Source organism: Hemiscyllium ocellatum, chromosome 25, assembly GCF_020745735.1.
Source record: "Hemiscyllium ocellatum isolate sHemOce1 chromosome 25, sHemOce1.pat.X.cur, whole genome shotgun sequence".
In the NCBI taxonomy this organism is placed as follows: Eukaryota; Metazoa; Chordata; class Chondrichthyes; order Orectolobiformes; family Hemiscylliidae; genus Hemiscyllium; species Hemiscyllium ocellatum.
Genome location: NC_083425.1, coordinates 26,307,357 through 26,320,510, shown reverse-complemented (window position 1 = coordinate 26,320,510; position 13,154 = coordinate 26,307,357). Strand labels below are relative to the sequence as shown.

The window sequence follows — 13,154 nt, the reverse complement described above, 5'->3', positions numbered from 1 at the left end:
GTTGATATTTTAATCAAATTGTTTAGAAATGTTAAGACATACCTCTCGCGCAAATAGCATTGTAATCTGTGGCTGCTGGCTCAGAGGCAGGGATACTACAATTGCACCACAAGAGCCATTCAAGGGGTGTAAGGATAAATATTTTAGAACAACATGTTCAGGTTTGTAATGACACCTCTGCAGCAAGCAGGACTTGAACCCAAGCTTAGGGTTGTAAAGAGAGATATTTTCTAATCAACCTAATTCAGAGATTTTTAACACACCTTTTAAGCAGGTGGGACTTGAACCTGCAACTTTTCGTTTAGAGGGAGGTATAGTACCACTACACCACAAGAGCCCAGGGGTATCAAAATAAACTCAGCAGTTAAAGCTCAATCAGTTTAATTGTGGAAAACTATTAGAAAGAATAAATCCAGGACATTTGGACAAATATAGATTTTTAAAGAGCAGTTTGTAGTTAAGAGATTGATTGAGCTTTATCATTGGGGTAATGTTGTTGGTGTGTGCATGTGAACTTCTAAAAATGTGTTTAGCGATAACATGTAAAAGGCTAGTCAAAGTTAAATCCCATGAAATGAAGGAACTAGTGGCTGTATAAATATGAAGTTTGCTGAATAGTGGTGAATGTCTTGCTTTCATTCATTGGTTAACATTCAAACCTCAAAGTAGAATAGTATCATTTTCTAGTACTGATGTTTGTCACCTTAGTGTTAATTAAGAGAAGGTCAGATAACCAGCATTCATTGTAACACCAGTGGTAGACTACGGAGTGATGCAGTTATGCGGTCGTCAGCTACAGTTCTATTCTGAAAGTGCTCTGTATTTTCTTTGGTTTTAATTGACAATGATAAATAACATAGATGATTACTTATTATAGGTATGATGCTTTTGAAAAATAAAGCAGATAACCAGATGAATGGATGAGCTGACAGAGATATATGCCTCAATATCAGCACACAACATTATACATATGCATAAAACATGGTTCATGAACCCAGTTAAGACACAATAACTTGAGTGGTACATACTTTCCTCTTTATCCCACTGGAGACTTTCTTTGTTGATTTCTGGAGATATTCCTTCAGTTCAAGAGCTTTTACAATGCTGCCAAAAAATACAGATCAGTCTATTTCTAACTTCAAATATTGTGAATAGTAACCTTAAAGTGAAACAAATTTTATGCAAAATTCAATTTATTTCACAATTTTTCATGTAAGACACAAAATCTGATACAGTGATCAGAATGTTATTAATTTGTTTGAAGACTTCATTTACATTTTTGTATTAGAACTGTTATTTTCTTACCGTTTAATAGCATTTGCTGCATCTTCTCTACTGAGTCCCTTGATGGCAGCATATATCTCCAGATGTTCCTGCACAGTAAGCTTAGGCCAGAGTGGGTTCACCTGTGCACAATAACCTATACTTTCTACAGAGCTTTCTCTTTGCAAATATTCAGTTGAGTAATCCCCCATCAATACCTATAAAACAACAATTTTAAAAATAAGGGACGACTTAAGCATATTTCAAAGAGGTCACATGAGCTCAAGTAATGAAACATCAACAGAATGCATGAATCTGTTAATTGAACAGTTCATACCCAAAAGTTCTGCACTGAGATCAAACTGGCCTAAAACTATATTTGTGGGATTAATCACTACATTCTTCTGTATCACTTGAGGCTGCATTTATTGGCAATGCCACTGCTAGGGGGAGCTTGCAATTTACACACCTCACTGAATGTGACAAAAATAACTGTCTGTTGCACCAAAATTTGTTCCAAGCAAAAAACAAGTAAACCAGACTCCAATACTTTCTTAACATTAAATTTTAAACTAGCAATAAGATCCTGAAAACAGCAACAATTATCATCAGTCTGCAAATCAGCACAACTGCTGCATAATATTGTAACTCAAAAGCTATTTAAACATAGCATTTTCCTAGATCTTACAATTAATTTAAATTAATGTTATGTTGACATGATACTACAGATTCAACTGTACGAATGTAGATGGATGACAGTGTCATTTGTGTTTTGGAAAAATCCACTGTTCACTTTTTTTACTTAGAAAGGATATCAATATAAGTTTAAATTGATGCATTGAATTCACAGCTTAAACAGTAATTCACTCTACAAAAAAACTAAAGGACCAAAGAATTTACACTAGTTGTGGAGGCAGAACAACCCCAAATGAGTTGGAGGCCACAAGGATCGGTGCTGGGTCCACTGCTTTTGTCATTTATATAAATGGTTTGGATGTGAACATAGGAGGTATGGTTAGTAAGCTTGCAGATGACACCAAAATTGGAGGTATAGTGGTAGGCTACGTCAGAGAACAATGGGATCTCGATCAGATGGGGCAATGAGCTGAGTAGTGGCAGATTGAATTTAATTTAGATGAACGTGAGGTGCTGCATTTTGGAAAGACAAATCTGGGCAGGACTTATACACCTAATGGTAAGGTCCTAGGGAGTGTTGCTGAACAAAGAGACCTTGGAGTGCTGGTTCGTAGTTCCTTGAAAATGGAGTCGTAGGTAGATAGGATAATGAAGGAGGCGTTTGGTGTGCTTGCCTTTATTGGTCAGTGCATTGAGTACTGGAATTGGGAGCTCATGCTGAGGCTGTACAGGACATCGGTTAGATTACTTTTGGAATATTGCATGCAATTCTGGTCTCCTTGCTATAGGAAGGATGTCATGAAACTTGAAAGAGTTCAGAAAAGAATTTTAAGGCTGTTGTCAGGGTTGGAGAGGCCAAATAGGCTGGGGCTATTTTCCCTGGAGCATTGGAGGCTAAGGGGTGACTTTATAGAGTTCTATAAAATCATGAAGGACATGAGAAGTAGTGGTGGACACTGGTACAATTTCAACATTTAAAAGGCATCTGGATAGGTATATTAATAGGAAGGGTTTAGAGGGATATCGGCCTAATGCTGGTCAGTGGGACTGAATTTATTTAGAATACTTGGCCAGCAGGGTCAAGTTGGACTGAAGGGTCTGTTTCCGTGCTGTACATCTCTATGACTCTAATTCCTCCTTCTTCTACAGCTCAAAGTTTGAGTTTGTGCAGCAACTGGAGACATGCTTGTCAGATAGAGCAAGCTGAAGTGTTCCTCGAAAGACACACCTGAAGAGGTGACCACCAAACTTTAACTATAATTAAACTAGATGTAGATAACTATGTGAAAACAACTCACTTAGAAAGAACTAACTATTAAAAGTTTCCACAGACTTGTAAGCATATTTCTTTGCTCATCACCTCAAACAGATAGTTTAGATACAAGAAATTTTAAAACATCTTCTGGATAATAAGCTAGTGGGTGGTATTGTCATTCAGGATCAATTCCATTCCAGTTTGTCGTTCTATGGTAAGCATTTATTTTCTTAGCTGGTTGTTGGATTATGGTGCAAAATTGAGATCTATTATTTCTCTAACGTTTAAGCCAACAAATCACAGAAAAAAAATTAGAATTTCTCCAGTAGATGCAATTCACTTAATTTCTCTATCATTTAGTTATAAGCATACCTGGCCAGCTGATGGTTCCAAGTCGCCTGTGAGCACAGAAATAGTAGTGCTTTTTCCAGCACCATTTGGGCCCAATAATCCCAGAACTTCACCTGAAAAAAAATGTACAAATCTAGAAGCTGAAGCCTTTTGTGCAATGTAAACTTCTACTGCAGTGATTTTCATTTCATTTTCAATACAGTTTGTGTAATGCAATGTATTGAGAAGGATGATCAAAGAAATCCTTTTGAATGTTCCACCTGCAGTTTGCACATTTTTAAGACTATCAGCGGGTGTTTTAGGTGTTCCTAGTGGACTGTTAAAATGCAAAGATGCCAGAAAGCTGACTATGCTCTTCATGATTATATTTGGGAAAACCCATTGCTACTTTCAGGAAATGGAACACTTCAGTACTGACATCCAAGATGTGGTTACAGGCTGCAAACGGTGTTGTAACGGAGGTACATAAATGAATGATTGAATTTATTGATATAAAGAATGAAAATTATTGAAGAATTGCCTGATTAATGATTTATCTTACACACATGCTTTACCCAGATCAACTTTTCCTGGTTTTCATTCTTTCTACTGTACATTATGGTTGCCTAACCATTCAGCAACGTGTTTGTGGATCTCCATTGGAACACAACATTGTTATACACTGCAAACTAAAACTTGGTGTTCAACACACTTCATCCAGGCTGGTTTTTATCGGTTGTTTTTGTTTTCTCTTGTCTAGACCTGATTGTTTGATCCACCATCCCCAGTGATGTATACTTACCTTTTCTTACACAAAAGGAGACATTTTTAGTTGCCACTACATTTTTATTTTTTTGCTTTGAAAAACACTTGCAGACCTGCGGTTTCCCAGTGTAAACTTTACGCAAGTTACTGACCACAATCACCGGTTTCTACAAAATTAAAAACAAGAAAATTAGTTTATATTTCTGTGCATCTAAATGTGCTGTTTACTCAATACTAAAAAGAGACATGAAATCAAAGCATTTTGTCTTGCACCCACAAAGAAAAAATAAATATAAATTATTTTCTTTGCTAATGTTAGTTTCTTGCATCTCAGTATGGACGAGTGCAAGACAAATAGCTTCAAGTTCATGTCTCTGTTTAGTAATGTTTAAGTTCTGTACTACCAAGCAATTAGGAATTGTTTATTTTTGTAAATAATGTATCCTCTGCATCAAAAATTCGGTCCCATAAACTTTAGAATCCATGACATATTTATAAGAATATAACATGACTAAGCTTTACATTAAAATTCTCATGATCATGACCATATTTTCTCCGAATTCTTTCTCACTTCAAATGAACCATCTTTACATAGTAAAATATCCCGAGCTGCTTCACACAAGCATACAAAAGCCACAAAATTGACAATGATCTGCAAAAGGATGCAACAGGACGAGTGGCCAAAAGTTCAGTCCAAAAGGTATGTTTAAAGCAGGAGAGAAACAAAGAGGTTTCAAGAGAAAATTCCAGAGTTTAGGGCATAAGCAACTAAAGGGATGCGTGCTAAACGTCTGGCAAAGGAAGTCAACTATGCACAAGAGGTCAAAATTGGAGGAATGTAAAGTCTTAGGAGGACTATAGAGGAAATTATAGAGATGGGCAGTAGTGAAACCATGAAAGGATTTGAATGCATAAATGAAATTTCAAATTTGAGGCAATGATGATCCAGAAGCTCATGTACTTATCAATGAACATTGGTGAGTAAGATTTGGTGCGTTTTAAGTGGCGGACAGTAGACATTTAGAATAAGCTTATTTTTAAAAAAGGTGGAAAACAGCACTTTGGCCAGGGATACATTGCAATAGTTGGGTGTGGAGTTAGCAAACACATGCTTAATGAATTTAACAGCAGATGAGCTGAAGTAAGGGGTAGGTAATAGGCAATGTTACAGAGTTTGAAGTAAGCATTCTTGGTGACACAGGGAATATAGAGCTAGAAGCTTATATCAGGATCACATAGGATTCCAAAGTTTATGAAGTATCTAGTTCAGCCTGAGATATTGACTGGAGAGGTATGGAATCTCTATTCAGCATAAGAGGCATTTGTTCTCTCAATGTTAAACTGAAGGAGAGTTCTGGGTTTTGTCAAGCAGCTCAGCAACATGGACAGTTCAGGGGTTGAGATAGCTGGTAGTGTGGTGAAGTTGGGTGTCATCAGCGTATGTATGGGACTAAGTGTGTTTTTTAGATAATATAATCCAGAGGCAGCATGTAATAGAAATAGGAGGCGGCCAAGGATAAATTCTTGTGGGGTCAGAGAGACTGTAGCACAGGAGTAGCAAGTGAGGTAACTATAAGACATTCTCCAACTGCAATTGGATCAATTAGAATGAAACCCATCCAGCTGAACAACAGAGAAGTGGCACTAGTGTTGAGTGGAGACATGAACTATGTCAAAGGCTTTGCTTGGACAAAGGAGGATAAAGGGGGGGTCACAATTATTCAGGATACTATTTGTAACTCTGACGCAATGACAAAGGCAGAAACCAAATAGACTGCAGTTACATTGCTCCTCTTCTAGCAATGTGATATGTAAGTAAACTCTTCCCCTCAAATCTAATCCTAGCTTCTCTAGCTTATTTTAAATATCTTTTTTCAATATTTACTTTGCTGAGATATTTCCAACTTTAAGTCAGCAGTTTGGTAAGGAATGTTGTTATAAATGAGGAGTGAGGTTAAATGGCAACTCTTCAAATTAAATCCAGACTTAAATCCAGGTATGATTGGTTAATGAAGAGACAGTAACAAAGACAAGGAGGTTTAGTAGAAGATGGAACTGATGTCAGGAGGGAAATGTGTCATTTAAGAATTATGCCATTTCAGCAAAGAGTAGAGTGGGAGGCATAAAGAGAAAACCTGATTTTAATTCATTTGTAATTTAAAAGCTTATGAATGTATGTCAGTTCAACTGATTAAGAAAGTGATCCTTCTATGCCTATAACAAATGGTTATAATAAAGATTTTTAAAAGTGATTTTCAGTTATTTAAAACCATAAGATATGGGAACAGAATTAGGCCATTTCGCCCATTGAGTCTGCTCCACCATGCAATTAGGGCTGATATGTTTCTCAACTCCTTTCTCCTGCATTCTCCCCATAAGCCTTGATTCCCCCTGCTAATAAAGAACCTATTTAAAATTAAGACAAATGAACTCAATGATTTGTCCTCCACAGCCTTCTAAGGCAATGATTTCCACAGATTCATCACCCTCTGAGTGAAGAAACATTTCCGCGGGCATGCCGGGTCATTCTTTTCCTCTGAGGTTATGCCTATGAGTCCTATTCTCTTCTACAAATTAAAATATTTTCTCCACATTCAGGCCTCTCGGTATACTCTAAGTTGCAGTGAAATTTTCCCTCATCCTTCTAAACTCCATCAAGTATCAGACCCAGAGCCATTCATCCCTGTGGTCATTTCTGTAAATCTCGATGAACCCTCTCCAACACCAGCACATCCTTCCTTACATACAGGCCCCAAAACTACACAAAATATTCAAAGTGCAGTTTGACCAGAGCCTTGTATAGACTCAGTCTGTTCTTATACTCTACCCTCGAAATAAATGCTAACATTGCATTTGCCTTCCAAATTGCCAACTGAATCTACATGTTAATCTTAAAAGAATTCTGAAATAGGACTCATAAGTGCTTCAGATTTCTGAAGCTTTTCCCTATTTTTCTCTACCAAAGTGCATAGCCTCACATTTTCCCACATTATATTCCGTCTGCCACTTCCTTGCCCACTCTCTTAGCCTGTCCAAGTCCTTCTGTAGCCTCCTCCTTCCTCAACACTTCCTGTTCCTCCACCTATCCTTGTGTCATCTGCAAACTTAGCAATAATGCCCTCAATTCCTTTGTCCAGATCATTAATGTAGAATGTGAATAGTTGTTGTCCCAGCACAGACCACTGCTGAACTTCACTAGTCACAGGCGGTCATCCTGAAAATGTCACCTTTATTTTATATCTCTGCCTTCTGCCAATCAGCCAATCCTCTATCCTTGCTAGTATCTTATCCCGAATACCATGAGCTCTTATCTTAGTAAGCAGCCTCCCATACAGAAACTTGTCAAAGGCCTTGTGGAAATCCAAATACATCTCTTCCACTGACTCTTTTGTCTAACTTGCTCGTTACTTCCACAAAGAATTTTAACAGATTTGCCAGGCATGACCTTCTTTGTCAAAGCTATTGACAGGTCTATTTAACCATACACTTCCAAGTATTCTATAATTTCATTGTTAATAATGGACTTAAAATCTCACAAATGATTGAGGTCAGGGTAACCAGCCTAGAATTTCTCATCTTCTGGCCCCCTCTCTTTTTAAAATCCAATTACTCACTCTTGATAGACTATATACTGATTAAAAATGCTTATTTTCTTGATAAACATTCTAATGAGATTTTGAGTACAATTTTCAACTGGATCACCAGAAATCCTTGGCCAAGTTGTGAAATGAAATGTAACAACTCACACAATTTGTCATTCCATCACCATAATCCAGTAAACTGATTGACAGGTTCAACTTCTTACCTCCTCGCAGCTCTGACATGTCAATGCTTCCCGAACCCTTGCCCTTTCTTCTTTGACATCATCATCCTCATTATCAGGTTCTTCTGTATTTATTTTGAATTTGCTCTTTGAGGGAAAGATTCTGGATCAAATGAGGAAAAAAATGTTGATTTTTATCTAGAACTGGTAATGCTTAACTTGACTTGTAAAAGTGATGACATTCCAAGTTGATGTCATGTAGTTTGGCAGCAGACCAGTTGCTTTTTACCCCCCAGAAATCAACAGATACACATAATTTGCAAAATGCCATTAGAAATTTAAAAGTCTGTTCTTCTAGGCTGTATCTTCAGATCCTCATCCATTTATTTTCTTATTATTGCCAAAGTAGGAATCATCATTCAGTCAAGTTCTGCATTCTATCCTCTCTGCTTCTGCTAATCTCTGGTTCCTCACGACAAAAGCAGAAAATCATACCAACTCCTGTTAAACTACAGTCATTCATCCAGTATCAACAAAGCCCATGATCACTCACCCACATCCAAAACTGCTAAACACCAGGCTAAACATCTCAAACTGTTAGGTCCTTATATTTAAGAAGAATGCAGCCATTTTTTAAAAATGATCATTAAAATTAAATCTAATGAACTGACCAACCTGCAACATTTATCCGCTTGAATTGCTTTTCCTCCATGAATCTTTTCTAGTTGGCGTAGTACAAACAGCAAAATTATGCATTGAATGTAGGGCTAAAATACAAAACAAATCTGTTTTATTTTTAATATTTCTTAAATCATGAGTCAAACCATTGGTTTCCTATTTTTGAATTATTTTACTGATATTATAAAACTCTTTAAAACGTAAGCTTGCAGACAAATAACTATAATCGTAAGTATAGATTTACATTGATAAAGGTTTATGCAAGAGTAAGTTGTATCTATCAGGTTGGTTCAAGGTGAAATTCAATATTTATCTTTGCGAAGATGTGCCATTAGCTTATCGTACAACCACATAACATTGTCCAAAGATCTCATTAATAATTTCAATTTCCACACACAGTCTCCTCATAGATTTAGTAATTATCCAGTGGGCGATACATTTATTCCATTCATATTGTGCATCTACCTTTCCCTATGCTCTTCTGGGTGTTCCAATCAAAAATAGGCAATAAAAATAACTTCTTTATATAGCTTCACATTCACAAGTCAAAACATTTGAAAACCAGAACTCCCAATAACTTTTCTGATACTCGTAATATTTTTGCAGTTTATCTAATTTCCAAGAGGCATTCTGACCTATCACCTTGTCCCTCACCTTCATCCACCTACCGCTTTCTCAGCTACCTTCCCCCCAACCCCACCCCCTCCCCATTTATCTCTCAGCCACCGGCCCACAAGCCTCATTCCTGATAAAGGGCTTTTGCCCAAAACGTCGATTCTCCTCCTTCTCGGATGCTGCCTGGCCTGCTGTGCTTTCCCAGTAACACACTCTCGACTCTGAGCTCTGGCATCTGCAGTCCTCATTTTCTCCACATTTACATCAGACCTGTTTCAGTTCAGCAATTAAAATCTAAACTTACTGAGATTATAGTTATAAGGATGTTCTGTTTCCATTCCAGATATGTCCCCACTGTTAGACTGGGTTCATCCTTGTGATCCAGAAAAACCTGTATAATCAATTTACAATGAATTTTAAGGTTGGCATGCTTTTTAAAAAATATAGAGTATGCAACCAAAGGATTTCTCCAATTTATCGGCATCTTAAAAACCATACATTCAAACAAATGGATATTAAATAGAGCTGTCAGTTATTTGCATGCATAGATAGACAGAAAAGCAGACAAAAAGACCATTTTATAATCAGTCATTTTGGGCCTCAATGATGTCTTCCCAAATTATACTAGCGTTAATTTTCACAGCATGCATTTTTGTTTTGTATTCTGTAGACAACATGTGAACCTTGATATAAATAAATATTTTGTCACGCAACAATAATTCCATTAAAAATTTTCTACTAATATTGAAAACAGTAAGATTGGGCCAAATTTTACCAAAAATCCGTGAAGGCTGAATTTCAGGGGGTTGAGGGTTTCTGTCCATAAGCTCTGAACATAAGTTTTCTCACACAATTTTACACTGACCATCTCGTAATGTGTGGCGTTGCTCTTTAGCTATTTTGCACTTGTCAGTGGCACAGCCACATTTGAACCCAAGCTGTGCATCAGGTTGATCGCAGTCAGCCAGGAATTGCCCTTTTCAGTTTCAGTATGGGAAGAACTGCCCTGAAAATGGCGGACTGATGCAGGTTGGCACCCCAATTTTCTGACAGGGACTTGGAGATCTTGTGGATGGGGTGATGCAGAGTAGGGCTGGCCTATTTCCTCAGGACTGCCAAGGAGATCTCAGCACTAGACCCTTCCAGCCTGGTCTGATGTTGCCACCTGGTTTGTAAATTTATAATAAAAAGTTAGTCTAAGTAATATTAACCAAAAAAATGCTATTGGGAAACCAACCTAGTTCATTAATGTTCCTTTGTGAAGGAAATCTGCTGTTATTAATTAGTCAGGCTTATATGTGTCTCCAGACACACAGCAATGCATTAACTCTCAACTACCCTCTGAAATGGTCTGACAAGCCACTGGGTTTAGACCAGGTTAGATTCCCTACAGTGTGGAATCAGGCCTTTCGGCCCAACAAATCCACACCAACCCTCCGAAAAGCAACCCACCCAGACCCATCCCCCCCTGACTATGGGCAATTTAGCATGGCCAATTCACCTAACCTGCACATCTTTGGACTGGGGGAGGAAACTGGAAGCATTGTATTGCAACTACAGAAAAATCAAAAAGGACTTGATGGCTTGATTATCTTGGTCACTGCTTCTGAAGGTTGGCCAGCATCTTATGTTTTGGCATCAAAAATAGAAATTGCTAGAAAACTTCAGCAGGCCTGGCAACATCTGTGGAGAGAAAGCAAAGTTAATGTTCTGAAGAAGGGTCACTGGACCTGAAATGTCAATTCTGCTTCCTCTCCCCAGATGCTGTCAGACCTACCAAGCTTTTGCAGCTATTTCTGATTTTGTTTCTGATTTCCAACATTCACAGTTCTTTGTTTTTCTTATATTTTGGCTATTATTTTGCAATTAAATTGTAAATTCTTTAAAGCTTCTGTAATAAATATCATTCAGTGAGAAATGCTGTTTATATTTAAAATAAAACAATGGGTTTGGGTGTTGGGGTAAGACTGTAAGCATCTACTCAGGGAATTTGAATGTTAAAGATACAGAGTAATATGCAAGAGACTTGGGTACAGGTATAGTGAGGTAGGATTGATTAAGATCAAGCAGAGATTAGACTGAGTCACATTAGAGGAATGATTTTAAGAAATGCGATGATGCAGGCCAAGAATCTGAATGTAAACAAAGTCCAAAATGGTCAAAGTGAGGAATAGGTGCTATCTAGGAGTATCAAAGACATGAGCATATGAAATTAAGGAGCAGGAATGGATCAACTTATCCATTCCTGCTCCACATTTCATTATGGCTACAGTATAATAATGGCACACCTAGCCAACCACTAAGAAAAGCAATGGTTGTTCAAAGCGATCAAAAATAATTACAAGAGTGATTTGGTTTGTTTGTCTGTGATGTTATATTATGTGTAGCCTTCCTTTTTAACTTACTTGTCTAATCATGAAACCAGTTTTAATTAGTTCAGATTTAGTCAATGCGTTATTAAGTCAATACCATAGGTTATTTAGAAGAGTGATTTTTGTAAATCACAACTTTTCCCCTATAACTGCACATTGCTTTCGTGGTGAGAGTAAAGATAGATGAAAAATTAAATAATTACATATTATTCATTCAGTGAGATCAACAGTTATATAAAAAAGAAATAATCCTACCTTGGCTGTGTAATACAAGCATCCTGTAATCACATATGGTGGAATAAAAAGTGACAAAGCGCCATGCAGCATATTGGCAGCTGTTTCCTTTAGTATTAACCGGACCAAAAATATGAGACTGATTGAAATTATATTGATCTACAAAAAAAAAATGCAAATTCATACAGTTACCTTGGGTGAAAATAACTGGCATATAGATCTTTGATACTTAAACATGCTTGAATGTTCAGTGAGCCAAAGGTCAATATAAATAATTTTTTGACCCAAATTAAGAGTTACAAGAATCATTTTGTTAAAGTATATTAACAATGTAAATATCATGCTCATCATTGTTTATGTTTCAGTTCACTTGCTTTAACTTACAATAACTGAAGAGATCAGAAAAAAGTCCCGAGAAGTCTGCATTCGATCAAATCTGAAGGAATAGGCATAGGAGAACAGTGTCATTGCTGGGGCCCAGCCAATAAGACACAGCATCTGCAGAAAAAGAGAGAAAGTGAAGAAGGAACAATATATAAACTCTAATGTCACCTACTGAGTATTATTAACCTACATAGCTGTCCATCTCTTTAAAGCCATTTCTTTCTGAATATATTTAATTTATTCCAGACTGAAGCACCTGAAGATGTTTGAGCCTATGAATTCCTGCAGCAATATCCTGGGGCTGTTGTTTGGCTTCCAAAACGATAACTGTATTCCTTTTTGCTAGGTATGACTTGAGCTGAATTTGATTTTATTTGGGCTCCTTGATCACACTTGGTGAAATCCTGCCAAGATGATGAAAGCTATCATTATCACCTCACCTCTGGAACTGAACTCTTTTGTATATTTGGCTGAAGACTGTAGTGAAGTTGGGGTTAAATGGGCCTGGGCAGAACCTATCCGTCCATGAGTTAGTGGTATATTGCTAAATAAGAGTCACTTAACTGCACTATTAGTGAGATCTTTCATTACTTTGCTGAGGAAGTGCAAAGTCTTTTGAGGAAGTGACGAAAATGATTGATGAGGGTGGGGCAGTTGTCTACATGGACTTTACGAAAGCATTTGACAAAGTCGCTTACGGTTGGCAATTAAGTCACATGGGATCTATAGTGAGTTAAGTTGGACACAAAATTAGCTTGTCATAGAAGACAAAGTGTTAAAGAATAAAGTGGTAAAGGACGAATATGGCACGCTTGCTTTCATCGTTCAGGGTTTAAAGTATAAAAGTTGGCAAGTCATG

The 13,154-nt window shown here is 37.3% G+C and overlaps 1 protein-coding gene across 6 annotated transcripts in view; it reads right to left on the bottom strand.

The window, feature by feature from the left end:
- Window positions 1–13,154, bottom strand: part of abca5 (ATP-binding cassette, sub-family A (ABC1), member 5) — a 103,747-nt gene that overhangs the window by 14,111 nt on the left and 76,482 nt on the right. For all 6 annotated transcript variants that reach the window (XR_009646071.1, XM_060844939.1, XM_060844941.1 and 3 more), the window contains 9 exons: window positions 12,296–12,409; window positions 11,933–12,070; window positions 9,610–9,696; window positions 8,688–8,779; window positions 8,055–8,175; window positions 4,287–4,416; window positions 3,527–3,618; window positions 1,306–1,481; window positions 1,029–1,104 (listed from right to left, as the gene is read on the bottom strand). Coding sequence is in view for 5 of the 6 variants with exons in the window: in XM_060844939.1 (XP_060700922.1) it covers window positions 1,029–1,104; window positions 1,306–1,481; window positions 3,527–3,618; window positions 4,287–4,416; window positions 8,055–8,175; window positions 8,688–8,779; window positions 9,610–9,696; window positions 11,933–12,070; window positions 12,296–12,409 (1,026 nt within the window). In the remaining variant the exon portion in view is untranslated. The remainder of the gene's footprint in view (window positions 1–1,028; window positions 1,105–1,305; window positions 1,482–3,526; window positions 3,619–4,286; window positions 4,417–8,054; window positions 8,176–8,687; window positions 8,780–9,609; window positions 9,697–11,932; window positions 12,071–12,295; window positions 12,410–13,154) is intronic.